Source organism: Pristiophorus japonicus, chromosome 11 (assembly GCF_044704955.1).
Source record: "Pristiophorus japonicus isolate sPriJap1 chromosome 11, sPriJap1.hap1, whole genome shotgun sequence".
NCBI classification, from domain to species: Eukaryota; Metazoa; Chordata; class Chondrichthyes; family Pristiophoridae; genus Pristiophorus; species Pristiophorus japonicus.
In genome coordinates this window covers 79672722-79691150 of record NC_091987.1, presented here as the reverse complement: position 1 = coordinate 79691150, position 18429 = coordinate 79672722, and the positions used below count along the sequence as shown (strand labels likewise).

The 18429-nt window shown below is 42.1% G+C and overlaps 1 protein-coding gene across 1 annotated transcript in view; it reads left to right on the top strand.

Annotated features, from left to right (window-relative positions):
• Positions 1-12159, top strand: part of LOC139275779 (T-cell receptor-associated transmembrane adapter 1-like) — a 36245-nt gene extending 24086 nt beyond the window's left edge. Inside the window, exons 5-7 of the mRNA XM_070892982.1 lie at positions 1269-1284; positions 4793-4857; positions 10420-12159. Of these exons, the coding sequence (XP_070749083.1) occupies positions 1269-1284; positions 4793-4857; positions 10420-10743 (405 nt within the window). The 3' untranslated portion in view covers positions 10744-12159. The remainder of the gene's footprint in view (positions 1-1268; positions 1285-4792; positions 4858-10419) is intronic.
• Positions 12160-18429: the final 6270 nt, after the last annotated feature.

Here is an 18429-nt window from a genome sequence, read left to right as displayed (position 1 = left end):
CTTTGTCCTTTTAGAATTTTGCTGTACAGTGGCCCTTTTTGTTCTTTGCCTTGGGTTTCTCTGCCCTCCACTTTTCCTCATCTCCTTTCTGTCTTTTGCTTTTGCCTCATTTCTGTCTCCCTCTGTCTCCCTGCATAGGTTCCCATCCCCCTGCAATATTAGTTTAACTCCTCCCCAACAGCACTAGCAAACACTCCCCCTAGGACATTGGTTCCGGTCCTGCCCAGGTGCAGACCGTCCGGTTTGTACTGGTCCCACCTCCCCCAGAACCGGTTCCAATGCCCCAAGAATTTGAATCCCTCCCTGCTGCACCACTGCTCAAGCCATGTATTCATCTGCGCTATCCTGCGATTCCCACTCTGAGTAGCACGTGGCACTGGTAGCAATCCCGAGATTACTACTTTTAAGGTCCTACTTTTTAATTTTGCTCCTAGCTCCTTAAATTCTTTTCGTAGGACCTCATCCCTTTTTTTACCTATGTCGTTGGTACCAATGTGCACCACGACAACTGGCTGTTCTCCCTCCCATTTCACCCGCTCCGAGACATCCTTGACCCTTGCACCAGGGAGGCAACATACCATCCTGGAGTCTCGGTTGCGTCCGCAGAAACGTCTATCTATTCCCCTCACCATCGAATCCCCTATCACTATCACGCTCCCAATCTTTTTCCTGCCCTCCTTTGCAGCAGAGCCACCTACGGTGCCATGAACTTGGCTGCTGCTGCCCTCCCCTGATGAGTCATCCTCCCCAACAGTACTCAAAGCAGTGTATCTGTTTTGCAGGGGGATGACCACAGGGGACCCCTGCACTATCTTTCTTGCACTGCTCTTCCTGCTGGTCTTCCATTCCCTATCTGGTTGTGGACCCTTCTCCTGCGGTAAGACCAACTCACTACACGTGATACTCACGTCATTCTCAGCATCGTGGATGCTCCAGAGTGAATCCACCCTCAGCTATCCCTGTCTGGAGTAAAAATAAAACGGGGAAGGTGGCTCAACTGTGGCTAACAAGGGAAATTAAGGATAGTGTTAAATCCAAGGAAGAAGCATATAAATTGGGAGAATTTTGTAATGCAGCAGAGGAGGACAAAGGGTTTAATTAGGAGGGGGAAAATAGAGTATGAGAGGAAGCTTGCTGGGAAGAGAAAAACTGACTGCAAAAGCTTCTATAGATATGTGAAGAGAAAAAGATTAATGAAAACAAACGTAGGTCCCTTGTAGTCAGATTCAGGTGAATTTATAATGGGGAATAAAGAAATGGCGGACCAGTTAAACAAATACTTTGGTTCTGTTTTCATGAAGGAAGACACAAATAACCTTCCGGAAATACTAGGGGACCGAGGGTATAATGAGAAGGAGGAACTGTAGGATATCCTTATAAAGCGGGAAATTGTGTTAGGGAAATTGATGGGATTGAAGCCCGATAAATCCCCGGGGCCTGATAGTCTGCATCCCAGAGTACTTAAGGAAGTGGCCTTAGAAATAGTGGATGCATTGGTGATCATTTTCCAACAGTCTATCGACTCTGGATCAGTTCCTACGGACTGGAGGGTAGCTAATGTAACACCACTGTTTAAAAAAGGAGGGAAAGAGAGAATGGGTAATTATAGACCGGTTAGCCTGACATCAGTAGTGGGGAAAATGTTGGAATCAATTATTAAAGATGAAATAATAGCACATTTGGAAAGCAGTGACAGGATCGGTCCAAGTCAGCATGGATTTATGAAAGGGAAATCATGCTTGACAACTCTTCTAGAATTTTTTGAGGATGTAACTAGTAGAGTGGACAAGGGAGAACCAGTGGATGTGGTGTATTTGGACTTTCAAAAGGCTTTTGACAAGGTCCCACACAAGAGATTGGTGTGCAAAATCAAAGCACATGGTATTGGGGGTAATGTACTGACATGAATAGAGAACTGGTTGGCAGACAGGAAGCAGAGTCGGGATAAACGGGTCCTTTTCAGAATGGCATGCAGTGACTAGTGGGGTGCCGCAGGGCTCAGTGCTGGGACCCGAACTCTTTACAATATACATTAATGATTTAGATGAAGGAATTGAATGTAATATCTCCAAGTTTGCAGATTACACTAAACTGGGTGGCGGTGTGAGCTGTGAGGAGGGCACTAAAAGGCTGCAGGGTGACTTGGACAGGTTAGGTGAGTGGGCAAATGCATGGCAGATGCAGTATAATGTGGATAAATGTGAGATTATTCACTTTGGGGGCAAAAACACGAAGGCAGAATATTATCTGAATGGCAGCAGATTAGGAAAGGGTGAGGTGCAACGAGACCTGGGTGTCATGGTTCATCAGTCACTGAAAGGTGGCATGCAGGTGGTGAAGGAGGCAAATGGTGTGTTGACCTTCATAGCTAGGGGATTTGAGTATAGGAGCAGGGAGGTCTTACTGCAGTTGTACAGGGCATTGGTGAGGCCTCATCTGGAATATTGTGTTCAGTTTTGGTCTCCTAATCTGAGGAAGGACGTTCTTGCTATTGAGGGAGTGCAGTGAAGGTTCACCAGACTGATTCCCGGGATGGCTGGACTGTCATATGAAGAGAGACTGGATCAACTGGGCCTTTATACACTGGAGTTTAGAAGGATGAGAGGGGATCTCATAGAAACATATAAGATTCTGACAGGACTGGACAGGTTAGATGCGGGAACAATGTTCCCGATGATGGGGAAGTCCAGACTCAAGGAACACAGTCTTAGGATAAGGGGTAGGCCATTTAGGACTGAGATGAGGAGAAACTACTTCACTCAGAGAGTTGTTAACCTGTGGAATTCCCTACCGCAGATGATGCCAGTTCATTGGATATATTCAAGAGGGAGTTAGATATGGCCCTTATGGCTAAAGGGATCAAGGGGTATGGAGAGAAAGCAAGAAAGGGGTACTGAGGGAATGATCAGCCATGATATTATTGAATGGTGGTGCAGGCTCGAGGGGCCGAATGGCCTACTCCTGCACCTATTTTCTATGTTTCTATGAATGACAGGTGATCTTATCGAAATATATAAGATATTCAGGGGGCTCGACAAGGTGGATGCAGAGAGGATATTTCCACATAGGAGAAACTAAAACTAGCGGACATAGTCTCAGAATAAGGGACCGCCCATTTAAAACTGAGATGAGGAGGAATTTTTTCTCTGAGGGTTGTGAATCTATGGAATTCTCTGCCCCAGAGAGCTGTGGAGGCTGAGTCATTGAATATATTTAAGGCGAAGATAGATAGACTTTTGAGCGATAAGGGAATAAAGGGTTACGGGGAGTAGGCAGTGAAGTGGAGCTGAGTCCATGATTAGATCAGCCATGATCTTATTAAATGGCAGAGCAGGCACGAGGGGCCAGGTGGCCAATCCTGCTCCTTTTTCTTATGTTCTTATGTCACACATGGAAGACTGGTCACAAAAGTAAAATCCCATGGGATCCAGGGCAAAGTGGCAAGTTAGATCCAAAATTGGCTCAGAGGCAGGAAGCAATGGGTAATGGTTGATGGGTGTTTTTGTGACTGGAAGGCTGTATCCAGTGGGGTTCCGCAGGGTTCAGTGCTGGGTCTCTTGCTTTTTGTGATATATATCAATGACTTGGATTTGAATGTTGGGGGTATGATTAAGAAGTTTGCAGATGACACTAAAATAGGCTGTGTGGTTGATAATGAAGAAGAAAGCTGTGTACTGCAGGAAGGTATCAATGTACTGGTCAGGTGGGCAGAACAGTGGCAAATGGAATTCAATCCGGATAAGTGTGAGGTAATGCATTTGGGAAGGTCTAAGAAGGCAAGGGAATACACATTAAATGATACAACACTGAAAAGGTGCAGATGAACAAAGGAACCTTGGAGTGCATGTCCACAGATCCCTTAAGGTAGCAGGCCAGGTAGATAAGGTGGTAAAGAAGACATATGGAATACTTGCCTTTATTAGTCGAGGCATGGAATACAAGAGCAAGGAGGTTATGCTTGAACTGTATAAAGCACTGGTTAGGCCTCAGTTGGATTACTCTGTGCAGTTCTGCTCACCACATTATAGAAAAGATGTGATTACACTGGAAAGGGTGCAGAGGAGATTTACCAGAAGGTTGTCTGGACTGGAGAATTTTGGCTATGAGGAAAGATTGGAGATGCTGGGTCCTTTTTTCTTTGGAACAGAGGCTGAGAGGAGACCTGAAAATTATAAGGGGCCTGGATAGAATGGATAAGGACCTGTTTCGTTTGGCAGAGGGGCCAACAACCAGGGGGCATAGATTGAAGGTAATTGGTAGGAGGTATGGAGGAGATAAGAGGGGAAATTTCTTTATCCAGAGGGTGGTGGGGGTCTGGAACTCACTGCCGAAAAGGTGGTAGAGGCAGAAAGCCTCACCACATTTAAAAAATACTTGGATGTGCACTTAAAGTGCTGTAGCCTACAGGGCTATGGACCAAGAACTGGAAAATGGGATTAAGCTGGATTGCTCTCGGTCGGCCGGTGCATACACGATGGGCCGAAATGGCTTCCTTCCGTGCTGTAAATTTCTATAATTCTATATTTTACAATAAAATTCCCTGTTCCAGTAAAATCCCATATGATATAATCCTGCACAATTAAAGTTGGCAGCTATAATAACAGTGGTATTGAAATAAATTACCAGTTGTAATAAATTACAATGACAAAAGTCAAATGGAAAAGCTCAATACTAAACATAAAATGGAAGGACTGTATATAGTGTCAATAAAAATAAAAGATTGTGAAATTCTTTTGGCTACAGAAAACAATCAGCAAGTATAATATTATAATACACATTTTTGTTTTTAAAGAGCTTGAAGGTGAGAGCTGTTATGAAGCCATGACACCAACTAATAGATCTGGAGATGAAACCAAGGTATTTCTACCACGGGATAACGCATCAGCAGTTTGTATTTCAATTTATCAAATGCATTGCTCAACTTGATAGAAAGAATTAGTAAAAGTTAATTCAGTATTCACATCCCCAATTCATGCTACATTGTAAGATGTTACTTATATTTATTAAGACGTTCCACTGTGCAGCATAATTTAAAATATAATAGTTGGATTATAATATTGGGTTTGGCGCATACAGATGCTGAAACTATTGTATTGATTACACTGCTAGAAAGGAATAACCATGCACAGCAGCATCAGTAAGGTACAGAGTCCTAGTATTGTTTAACAGAAAGAATCATCAATTTTATGATAGCTGGATTTAAACTATTAGAATTTGCCATTCGTAAATGTGTCACAATAACAATTCTGTTATGGAAAGCAAAAATCTTAGAACTGTCCTGACAGTAGAGTGTTTTTAGATTCACTAAAGTACATGTTTGTGGTGCAGGTACTTAAACTTCCAAAATTAATTTTGTTTACAATAAAAAGCCACATTTGTGCCAATAAATTTAGTAAAAATTCATTTCACAAGTGCAAAAAGTGATTTTGTAGCTCTAATTAGGCAATTGTTTACTTTTCAATTATCTATCTAATTCCCTTTTAAAAGTTACAATTGAAATTGCTTCCACCACCCTTTCAGTGCATTCCAGATCATCATAACTCACTGCATTAAACAACATCTCTCCTAATCTCCCCTCTGGTTCTTTTGTCCATTGTAGGCAATGAGAAAGGATTAATTAATAACTTTAGGGAAGAGTGACCATAATGATAGAATTTTATATTAAGTTTGAAAGTGATTTATTTAAATCCAAAACTAGGATCTTGAATCGAAACAAAGCATATCAAGTAGGTATGAGGGGCGGGCGAATTGGCTGAGGTAGATTGGGAAACTACATTAAAAAGGTATGACGGTAGACGAGCAATGGGTAGCATTTAAAGAATATGTAATTTACAACAAACATACGTTCCTTTAAAGTACAAAAACCCCACAGAAAAAGTGGTCCAACCATGGCTAACAAGAGAAGTTAAAGATAGTATTAGATCAAAGGAAGAGGCTTATAATGTTGCCAAAAAGAGCAGCAAGCCTGAGGATTGGGAAGATTTTAGAATTCAGCAAAATAAACTAATAAAAGGACAATAAACTAGCGAGAGACATAAAAACAGACTGTAAAACCTTCTATAGGTATGTAAAAGGGAAAAGTAAATGCGAGTCCCTTACAGGCTGAGATAGGGGAAATTATAATTGGGATAAGGAAATGGCAGAGAAATTAAACAAATAGTTCATGTCTGCCTTCACAGAAGATACAAAAACCTCCCGGAAATAGTGTCCAAGGGTCTAGCGATAATGAGGAACTGAAAGAAATGAGTATTAGTAAAAAAATAATACTGGAGAAATCATTGGGACTGAAAGCCGATAAATCCCCTGGACCTGATGGCCTACATCCTAGAGTTTTGAAAGAGGTGGCTATAGAATTAGTGGATGCATTGGTTGTCATCTTCCAAAATTCCATAGATTCTAGAACGGTTCCCGTGGATTGGAAGGTAGCTAATATAACTCCGCTATTTAAGAAAGCAGAGAGAAAGAGAAAACGGAGAACTACAGACCAGTTAGCCTGACATCAGTAGTAGAGAAAATGCTGGCGACTATTATTAAGGACGTGGTAACAGTGCACTTAGAAAATAATAATAGGCTTGGATAGAGTCAATACGGATTTATAAAAGGGAAATCATGTTAGACAAATCTGCTGAGTTTTTCGAGGTTGTAACTAGCAGAATAGATAAGGGGGAACCAGTGGATGTGGTGTATTTAGATTTTCAGAAGGCATTCGATAAGGTGCCACACAAGAGATTATTAAACAAAATTAGGGCTTATAGGATTGGGGGTAATATACTAGCATGGATTGAGGATTAGTTAACGGACATAAAACAGAGAGTCGGAATAAACGGTAATTTTTGGATTGGCAGGCTGTATCTAATGGGGCACCGCAAGGATCGGTGGTTGGGCCCCACCTCTTCACAATCTATGTCAATGATTTGGATGAGGGGACCAAATGTAATATATCCAAGTTTGCTGATGATACAAAGCTAGGTGGGAATGTAAGTTGTGATGAGGATGCAAAGAGGCTTCAAGGGGATATAGACAGGCTAAGTGAGTGGGCAAGAACATGGCAAATTAAATATAATGTGGAGAAATGTGAAGTTATCCACTTTGATAGGAAAAATAGAAAAGCAGAGTATTTTTTAAAAGGGATAGACAAGATAGAGGCAGAGAGTTGTTTCCACTGGTCGGGGAGACTAGAACTAGGGGGCACAGCCTCAAAATACAGGGGAGCCAATTTAAAACCGAGTTGAGAAGGAATTTCTTCTCCCAGAGGGTTGTGAATCTGTGGAATTCTTTGCCCAAGGAAGCAGTTGAGGCTAGCTCATTGAATGTATTCAAGTCACAGATAGATAGATTTTTAATCAATAAGGGAATTAAGGGTTACGGGGAGCGGGCGGGTAAGTGGAGCTGAGTCCACGGCCAAATCAGCCATGATCTTGTTGAATGGCGGAGCAGGCTCGAGGGGCTAGATGGCCTACTCCTGTTCCTAATTCTTATATTCTTATGTGAAAGATTGTGAAATGTTGGTGTTCAGAGGGACCTGGGTGTCCTTGTACACAAATCACTGAAAGTCAACATGCAGGTGCAGCAAGCAATTAAGAAAACAAATGGTGTGTTGGTCTTTATTACAAGAAGATTTGAGTATAATAGTAAAGACGTCTTACTGCAATTATATAGGGTCCTGATGAGACTGCACCTGGGGTATTGTGTACAGTTTTGGTCTCCTTTCCTAAGGAAGGATATACTTGCCATAGAGGGAGTACAATGAAGGTTCACCAGACTGATTCCTAGATTGGGGTATTGTCCTATAAGGAGAGATTGAGTAGACTTGTCCTATGTTCTCGAGTTTAGAAGAATGAGAGGTGATTTCCTTGAAACATACAAAATTCTTACAAGGCTTGACAGGGTAGATGCAGGGAGGATGTTTCCTCTGGCAGGGGAATCTATAACCAGGGGTTAGTCTCAGAATAAGGAGTTGGCCATGGAGGAGAAATATCTTCACTCAGAGGGTGGTGAATCTTTGGAATTCTCTACCCCAGAGGACTGTAGATGCTTAGTCGTTGAGTATATTCAAGACAGAGATCGATAGCTTTTTGAATATTAATGGATCAAGGGATACGGGGGTAGTGCAGGAAAGTGGAGTTGAGGCTAGAGGGGCCGAATGACCTACTCCTCCTATTTCTTATGTTATGTTGTCTTAATTCTGTGTCTTCAGGTTACTGAACATCCTGCGATATGCACACACAACAAACTATTTATGGTAAATGGTAAACCATAAACATTTATAGTTGTTCCTGATCCTTTTTACACAAGAACATAATAAATAGGAGCTGGAATAGGTAGGCCATTTGGCCCTTCGAGCCTGATCCGCAATTCAACAAGATCATGGCTGATCTACCTCGACTCCACCTTCCCTCACTATCCCCATATCCCTTAATTCTTCAAAAAATTATTGACCGGTCTTGAATATACTCAATGACTGAGTATCCACAGCTCTCTGGGGTAGAACATTTCAAAGATTCACAATCCTTTGAATTAAGAAATTTCTCATCTCAGTCCTAAATGGCCAACTCTTTATTTTGAGACTGTGACCCCGTGTTCTAGATTTTCCAACCAGGGGAAACATCTTTTTCTAATCATGTACACATTCCACCTGAGCATAGCATTCTTCTGGAGCCTTCATTTCACTAATCAGCCGTCTGTGGAGCTTTGCTTCCCAAAGTGCTTTATAGCCAATTAAGTACTTTTAAACAATGGTCACTGCAATAACGTTGGAAATGCAGCAGCCAATTTTCACACAAGCTCCCACAAACAGCAATTAAATAAATGTCTAGATCATGCTTTTAGGTGTTGGCTGTGGTTTAGATATTGGTCAGGACACCGAGGTAATTCCCGTGCTATTCTTCAAATACTGCCGTGAAATCTCTTGCATCCATCTGAGGGGGCAGAAGGGGCCACAGCCCCATCTGAAAGATGGCATTGCTGACAGTGCAGCACTCCCTCAGTACTGCAGGTGTCAGCCTAGATTATGTGCTCAAGTCTCTGGAGGCTGGCTTGAATCCACAACCGTCTGACTCAGAGACAAGAGTGCTACCACTGAACCAAGGCTGATCCCTGGGACCCAGATTTAAATCTAAACCAGATTAATGGGAAGCAATGTCATCTCAGTGCTGGTTTCAAGGGTCTCAAGTGAAGTGTTTCAGTACTAAAGCTGCTTTGATATTATGCTTCTTCCTATGCTAATGCAACCGGCTCCCGATGGACAGTTGATGTAAACACCACAGTAAACTTGTCAGATTCATCACGGCTGGCTGCTTAAAAGGCCCATTTTGTTTTAAAAACTAGGTTTCCCCAGCTGTTCCTCTTAGCGAATCTGACAGGTTTAATTTGGGGTGGTCACTGGTAGTGCCAGATTCACATAGTGGGAGCTGGCAGTGTGAGCAAAGCCAGAAATGCAAAAGTTGTGAATCTCGCACATAATTCCTTTACCTTGCTGATCTAACTTCAAGTATCATTGCTGTTAAAACCATCCATTTTAAATTAAAGATAACTACTACCAGGCGGAGTAGCTGAAGTACTCCTGTGCCTCCTGGTACTGGTAGTGATGCAGCGACAGCAATCTTCCAAACAAAACTTTCGCAGCTTTTAAAAAGTCACAAGATTTTCCTTCTTGATGCAGAGGCTTGGACAGGGAAGGAGAAGAGAAAATTTTAGAAATGATTACACATGCACAAGCAGCAGTAACGTGCTAACAATATGTTTAGGGGAAAAAACTCAAGGAGAAAAGGTCCTTACATTCATACAAAGGGTGGGTCATGTGATCAAAGTAACAGCTTACGGCACAAAACTGTCAAAGGGACTCACTCTAGGTATTTTTCATTGAAACCAATGGGTAGAAAATCATAAAGGAGCATGTCCACAATTTCCTGATATGCATGGCTCCCCACCACTGAAGACTTGGAAAAATCAGACCTTTACAGTAGAGTTTTTTTTTTAAAAGACCAAGTATATTGAGCAACAAAACAAGTCAGAAATCATGATGGTGTGGTAACTCCTGAAAGCTATAGCAGTCAGACTAAATCAATGAACGCCATTGTTAATACTTTAGTCTTAAACTAGCAATTTTATTACACATGTACTTTTTAACCATTCTTTCCTATATCAACCTTCAGTTTTTGCTACTGACCAGTAGCAATATGACACATTTTCACTGGAATTCCCCACACGATTGTCCTTTTCTGTATAAACATAAAACCGCTCTATACAGAGTACCCGATTTATTTTGTGTCTGAAAAACTTGTGAACTGCTATTTACTGATTTGTGAGAATGCAGTGAAAGGGTAATCCACTGGGCATAGTGCCACCTAAACTCTTTCAAATGTACTTCGAACTTGAATTAATCACCATATTCTAATAGACTGCTGGGTTCGTTCACAGGTGGTGATTGAAAATCAAATGTGTTACGCATCTCTAGATCTTTCAGTAGAACGGAAAAAACGACGCAGAAAGATGGAAAAACTAAAGACAAATAATGATATATCAGATGAACCAGAGGATGATCATTTTCCCATTAATTCTCACACACTGACCTCAAGTCCCAGCATTTATCTGAACAGCGAGCAGCTCATTTTTAATGAAGGTAGAGGAGAAGAAACTATTCGCAATGACTCCGGTATTCTTTACGGCATGGTAAATACATCTCAAAGCAAATTGTCAATAAATGACACAGCAGCAGTATTTGACAATACAAGCGACTTTTAATACGTGCTCTTGTTATTGCTGGTGAGATTCATCATGAAGTAATGCAACATTCAAGGAAAAGTGCATGAAGAGCAAGTTCATTACGAAAAATGTTTGCCTTGAAAGTTGTTTTGTGCACTACTTACATGGAAAAATAGGGAAACAATTTCCATCACATTTCCAAATAATTTCTATTAGGAAACTTCATTTTGTAGTACATAAAGCTTTGATCACCACAAATGTTAACATGGACATCAATAATCTATGTTTCCATAATGCACCAATTTCAGTAGGTTTACACTTTTAATCAAAGGGGTTCTAACCAGTTAGAATTTTCAAGATCATTCTTGCAGTCCTGTTATCCTACCCATCAGACTCCTCCATTTTGTCACTCACTGAACACAACCATGATTCAAATGCCTGTATCCATTTGAAGAGCATTTCAAATAGAGAAAGCAGGATGGTAGATATGGCAATGTGCTTGAACTGGGAATTGAAACTTGGGATGTAAATTTATTAAATATACCAAATTGTTTGAATGTTTTAAATCAAGATAGCTTTGCAGTTTGTGTTATCTGCCAGAGTTGTACTGTTTGGCAATGCCATTAGATTGAAAACAGCCTGAATATTAAAAAAAAATTGAGCAAGCCATATTCTTAATCATCCCTACAACTGTATTAATGCAGGTTGTAGCAACTATAATAATGCAGGTTGTAGCAACTGTAATACACTGCTAAACTTAATATGCAAATTCTAATTTGACATTTAAGGGTGATAACAGAAAGATGCATGTTTAAATAGACAGCAATATATGCACAATACCATATCAGTTTTGAAATCTGGTCTCACACAGGCAACATTGGAGCCTAAAGGTAATGCTGCATTTCTGAACTCTGCTATTCCATATGGAAGTCAAGCATTTTCTTGGAGGAGGAGGAGGGGAATGGGGGTGGCAAAGGTTAGAAGGAAAGTCAGCTTGGGGTCACCCACCTCAAAGTGCATTTGAATATTAAGATTGGAGAAAATGCTTTTTGGGGTAGAAATACTGCATCTTCACTCACCAGCCTGTGATTTCTCTTCCATTCAAGTGAATGAGCAGAAAGTCACAGGCTGGCGCATGCAGAAGTGAAGTTTCTACTTCTTTTACAAATAGTCACAACATGAGGCAAAATCTAAAATAGAATATTTTAAGTCAAATTCTGATGGGAAAACTTCAACCACTGCCTGACTGATGAGGCAGCACAATCATAGATCAGTGGAATGTCAGCACTTAACCGTTGAAAGTTGTGGCCAATGTACATTGTAATTCTATATATTTGTTTTGCCTTTAATTGAACAGGAATCATCTCTTACCATTTAACATTAGGCCTAGGGACAGATTTTGAAAAGGTTGCTACCTCTAATAGGAAGCATCATTAACATATTGTGACATGGCACTGTGCTATTTGTAGATTTGCTAACAAAATGGTAATGCTAATGATTATATTCTCTTATATACTATGTATTCAGTTTATTGTATAGCAATATTTAATAATGTTAATTTAAATGAAGTATTTCATTATGATAAGTACTTCCTGAGCTACAAATGATTTTCCAAATTGATATCAAGATAAATAAAGATACTGTTGAGAGATTTTTAATGAATCTACTAGAGATCTTTATATAGCTGGTGAATTTATAAGAAAAGCGATTTTTTGGCCATGATCCCATAAAATTATTTTTCATTGTAAAGCTTAGGTTTTTTTTTCTAACACGTTGATACATATATGGCAAGTATTTGATTTGTTTTAAAACCATTTTGTATAAATTACTACTGTTGAAGTTTCACATGAAAAACTCAGTGGAGGAGATTCAGGGTAAGTCTTGTGAATAGACAAGGATTGGTTAATGGACAGAAAACAGAGTAGGGATAAACAGGTTGCCAGGTTGTAACTGCTAGGGTGCTGCAAGGGTCAGTGCTTGGGTCTCAGCTATTTACAATCTATTTTAATGAATTAGATGAAGGAAGCGAGTGTAATGTGTCCAAGTTTGCTGACGATACAAAGCTAGATGGGAAAGCTAGCTGCGAGGACACAGAGCCGGCAAAGGGATATTGAACATAAGAAATAGGAGCAGGTATAGGCCATTTGGCCCCTCAAGCCTGCTCCGCCATGAAAGGTTATGAGAGTAGGCAATAAGGTGGCAGATGAATTAAAAAAAATAGAATATTTTTTAAATGGCAAGAAACTATTAAATGTTGGTGTTCAGAGAGATTTAGATGTCCTCATACAGAAAACAGAGTTAGCATGCAGGTACAGCAATTAGGAAGGCAAATGGCACGTTGGCCTTTATTGTAAGGGTGTTGAGAGTACAAGAGTAAGGAAGTCTTACTACAATTGTACAGGGTTTTGGTGAGACCACACCCAGAGTACTGTGCAGTTTTGATCTTATCTGAGGAAGGATATACTTGCCTTTGAGGCGGTGCAACAAAGGTTCACTGGATTGATTCCTGGTATGAGAGGGTTGTCCTATGCGGAGAGATTGAGCCTATACTCTGGAGTTTAGAAGAATGAGGTGAACACAAGATCCTGAGAGGGAATTGATAGGGAAGATGCTGAGAGGTTGTTTTCCCTTTCTGGAGAGTCTAGTACTTGGGGGTAGAGTCTCAGGATAAGGGGTCGGCTATTTAAGACTAAGATGAGGAGAAATGTCTTCACTCAGAGGGTTGTGAATCTTAGGAATTCTCTACTCCAAAGGGCTGTGGATGGTGAATCACTGAGTACATTCAAGGTGGAGATATAGATGTTTGGACTCTAAGGGAAATCAAGGAATATGAGGATCAGGAAGTGGAGGTCGAAGATCAGCCATGATCTTATTGAATGGCAGAACAGACTCGAAGAGCCGTATGGCCTACTCCTGCTCCTAATTCTTGTGTTCTTATGAAATATAGAAAACAGGTACTGGTTAGAGGAGCTATTCTTTGGGGATGGGGCCATATACTGAACTGGTTTCCCCAAGGAATTGGTATTGAGCCTGCTACAGTCTCTAATAAAAATGGATTCAGAAACTCATACAAACTGGTCAAATTTGCAAAGGAAACCAAAACTCAGCTCAGAAATTGGGTTCGACAAAAAGTGCAGCAGCTAGAAAGGAAAATTTGGTGACTTTCTTACACTATGCATGGTGTTGAAACAGCTGAAGGTAAAGTTGAGACAAAGAAAAACTCCATTTATTTAACTCCTTTCACATCCTCCAGGTAAACATGCCCTCAGTTTAATTTTTCATCGAGAAAAACCTCCGACAATGTACTGTTCTCCCTCAGTATTGCACTGAAGTGTCTAGATTAGGTGCTCAAGTCCTACAATGGGGCTTGAACTCACAGGCAAGAGTGCTATCACTAAGCCAAGGCCAAAAGTCAACTTGCATGACTTCACAAAGGGTACTGTCCCAGTGTTGGAAAGCTCCACTACCAAGGTATGTGGAAGATAAGAGATGAATAAGTTTCTTCTTAAAAATCTTGTACCTTTAAATATACCAGTACAAATAATCCAAAACTCAGACTACCTCATTAGCCAACTTAAATAGGGTGCTAACTGCCATCATCTTAAGCTCACAAGCATACATTTGAGACACATCACTTATTTTTGGTTGATTTCAATAATGATTGGATTTACAAGATCGAGGAGAGAATTACTTTATATTACAGTATTGCAAACACAGAATAGTACAGCACAGGAGGCTGCCATTTGGCCCATTAAGTCTGCCTCAGCTCTTTCGAAGAGCAATCCAGTTAGTCCCACTCCCGGCTCTTTTCATATCCCTCCAATTTTTTCTCCTTCAAATATATATTCAATTCAGTTTTTAAGGTGTGGGGCCTGATTAACTATTGTGGGACCTGATTAATATCTAATTATAGAGTAGCTGTGTGCTGTGTACCTGTTCACTAACAATGGAAAAAGTTGCAGCGTGGTTGGGGTCAAAGTACAGTCACAGGGTTAAGCGCTATTTCGACCAGATAACAGGAACATGCTGCGAAACAGTGAACAGCAGGAGGAAAGTGCATGATGTGGTAATCACATCATGACCAAGGTGATTGCTATCTGCAATGGGCAGCTGGGTCATAACCAGCGGCCAGTCCGGAGTCGACATACTGACCCCAGTAACAGCAGGGGGGCCAATTAGGGAATGGGAAGACCCCACGTTCGCGACTAGAACTGAAGCTGTAACACATGGTAAACATAGAAAATAGGTGCAGGAGTAGGCCATTCGGCCCTTCTAGCCTGCACCGCCATTCAATGAGTTCATGGCTGAACATGCAACTTCAGTAACCCATTCCTGCTTTCTCGCCATACCCCTTGATCCCCTAGTAGCAAGGACTTCATCTAACTCCTTTTTGAATATATTTAGTGAATTGGCCTCAACAACTTTCTGTGGTAGAGAATTCCACAGTTTCACCACTCTCTGGGTGAAGAAGTTTCTCCTCATCTCAGTCCTAAATGGCTTACCCCTTACCCTTAGACTGTGACCCCTGGTTCTGGACTTCCCCAACATTGGGAACATTCTTCCTGCATCTAACCTGTCTAAACCCGTCAGAATTTTAAACGTTTCTATGAGATCCCCTCTTATTCTTCTGAACTCCAGTGAATACAAGCCCAGTTGATCCAGTCTTTCTTGATATGTCAGTCCCGCCATCCCAGGAATCAGTCTGGTGAACCTTCGCTGCACTCTCTCAATAGCAAGAATGTCCTTCCTCAGGTTAGGAGACCAAAACTGTACACAATACTCCAGGTGTGGCCTCACCAAGGCCCTGTACAACTGTAGCAACACCTCCCTGCCCCTGTACTCAGATCCCCTCGCTATGAAGGCCAACATGCCATTTGCTTTCTTAACCGCCTGCTGTACCTCTGCATGCCAACCTTCAATGACTGATGTACCATGACACCCAGGTCTTGTTGCACCTCCCCTTTTCCTAATCTGTCACCATTCAGATAATAGTCTGTCTCTCTGTTTTTACCACCAAAGTGGATAACCTCACATTTATCCACATTATACTTCATCTGCCATGCATTTGCCCACTCACCTAACCTATCCAAGTCGCTTTGCAGCCTCATAGCATCCTCCTCGCAGCTCACACTGCCACCCAACTTAGTGTCATCCGCAAATTTGGAGATACTACATTTAATCCCCTCGTCTAAATCATTAATGTACAGTGTAAGCAGCTGGGGTCCCAGCACAGAACCTTGCAGTACCCCACTAGTCACTGCCTGCCATTCTGAAAAGTACCCATTTACTCCTACTCTTTGCTTCCTGTCTGACAGCCAGTTCTCAATCCATGTCAGCACACTACCCCCAATCCTATGTGCTTTAACTTTGCACATTAATCTCTTGTGTGGGACCTTGTTGAAAGCCTTCTGAAAGTCTAAATATACCACATCAATTGGTTCTCCCTTGTCCACTCTACTGGAAACATCCTCAAAAAATTCCAGAAGATTTGTCAAGCATGATTTCCCTTTCACAAATCCATGCTGACTTGGACCTATCATGTCACCTCTTTCCAAATGCACTGCTATGACATCCTTAATAATTGATTCCATCATTTTACCCACTACCGATGTCAGGCTGACCGGTCTATAATTCCCTGCTTTCTCCCTCCTTTTTTAAAAAGTGGGGTTACATTGGCTACCCTCCACTCGATAGGAACTGATCCAGAGTCAATGGAATGTTGGAAAATGACTGCCAATGCATCCGCTATTTCCAAGGCCACCTCCTTAAGTACTCTGGGATGCAGTCCATCAGGCCCTGGGGATTTATCGGCCTTCAATCCCATCAATTTCCCCAACACAATTTCCTGACTAATAAGGATTTCCCTCAGTTCCTCCTCCTTACTAGACCCCCCGACCCCTTTTATATCCGGTAGAGTGCGCTTTATTCTTAGTAACTGCAAGATGTAACTGAGCCAATAAAGTTCGCCTGGATACTACCACCGGACTCGAGTCTCATCAACTGCTAAGAATATGAGACCCTACATTCTGGCGTAGATTGGCAGGATCGCTGAATGTCAGCCGCTGGGAGACCCTAGGACCCACGTCAACACGAGGGTAAGGACTCCTCTTAAATAAAGTCCTCGTCCGAAGTCTTTCGCGGCAGGCGTCATTCACGCGATCTTTAAAAGAACCGTCTGTGGGTAGTATTAGGGTCGAGACCCCCGTAACAGAGAGCTCCCCACTCGACAGAACATAAGGTCCTGTCCCGGACACAAGGTCCACGTCTCGCACCCGCCGCAACTAAGGGTTCTAAATCGGCACAATGGCTGAAGGCGGAAACAAAAACCATCCCACGACTGAAAAAGGAGGGTTGGCCCCACCAGAGGTCATGGACGAGGAAGTGTTAGAAAGCCTTAGGGAATACATCGAACAGCGGTTTGATTTATGAAAGACGTGCCGAAATTGAATAAAAGTACGGATTCTCTAAGGGTCAGTGGACCCTGGACAATATAAAAAGGGTATGGGAGAAAACCACGCGCATGAAAGATAAAGAAAGGACCTGCTGGTCCCTGGCCGTCATGAGCCAAGTTTAACAGAGAAAAGAAATCATGACCCAGTCCCAATTCAATCAGGATCTGAAAGCTGCTAAAGATCAAATCAAGGCACTTGAGGAACAAGTGACCAAGAAAAATTCGGAAAGAGAGAAGAAAGGGAAAGACATAACTAAACTGAAGGGTGAGATTAAAGATTCAGTTTCTGCCAGTACGCAGGGGCCGTATCTGGAGTACAATGCTGTCTATCCAAGTCTGGCACAAGTAGGGAATGAACACCGACAGCTGGAAAGGCAACAGGCGGGATCAATGACGTCGGATTTGGATTCGGGCTCCTCGTCATCCGACGAGGATTCAGACGGCAGCGATATTCGCCCTATATTAGCCCCACTAAAAACAATGAGAGTTAAAGTAGAGACGACGACCAAGACGGAAGGCGGAACTTAGAAACGTAAACAAAGATACGAGAATATGATAGTTCACGTAGCTGCGGAACCCGAAAAAATAGATAAATGGTTGAAAGAACTCCAACACCCGAAAAAGGGGGTGGCGAGAACTTGGGAACAATTAGATTGACTGCGAAGTATTTACACCCTCCATCCTTTGGAATGAGTCCAGATTCTGACCGCCATGGTGCCGGGACGATTGGCACGTAAACTCCAGAGGGCAGTAAAAGAGGCACTTGGAGACACTGGACAGGGGATTGACGCAGCCTGGGGAGAAGTGAAAGGATGGTTAAGAAAGTATGGGCCGGCAAGGATGGATTGGGGTAAGATTGCAGTGTGCCAGCAAAAAGACACAGAGGAGGTACTCGAGTATGAGCAGCGATTCAAGTCTATGTGGCTGGAACATTCGGGTCTGCATCAAGATGCGGAGCAGATGGATGACGAAAGAGTCGGACCCTTGAAGGCTACCTTTATGGCGGGGTTGAAACCACAACTATCTAAATTAGTGATGGCGACCCTGGCAGATTGGGATGATCGGGGAACCTCCTTCGCGCAGTTGGTAGACCGGTGTAGCCAGTTAGATCGGGATTAAACTTCAAAGGTCCGGGTAATGCAGACTGGATGGAAACCAAAGGATCTGGAGGAACAGACGTCCGGAAGACTGCCGGGAAAGTGCCACTATTGCGGTAAAGAGGGACATTGGGCCCGATTGTGCCGAGCGAAGAAACAGAACAACCAGGGAAGCTC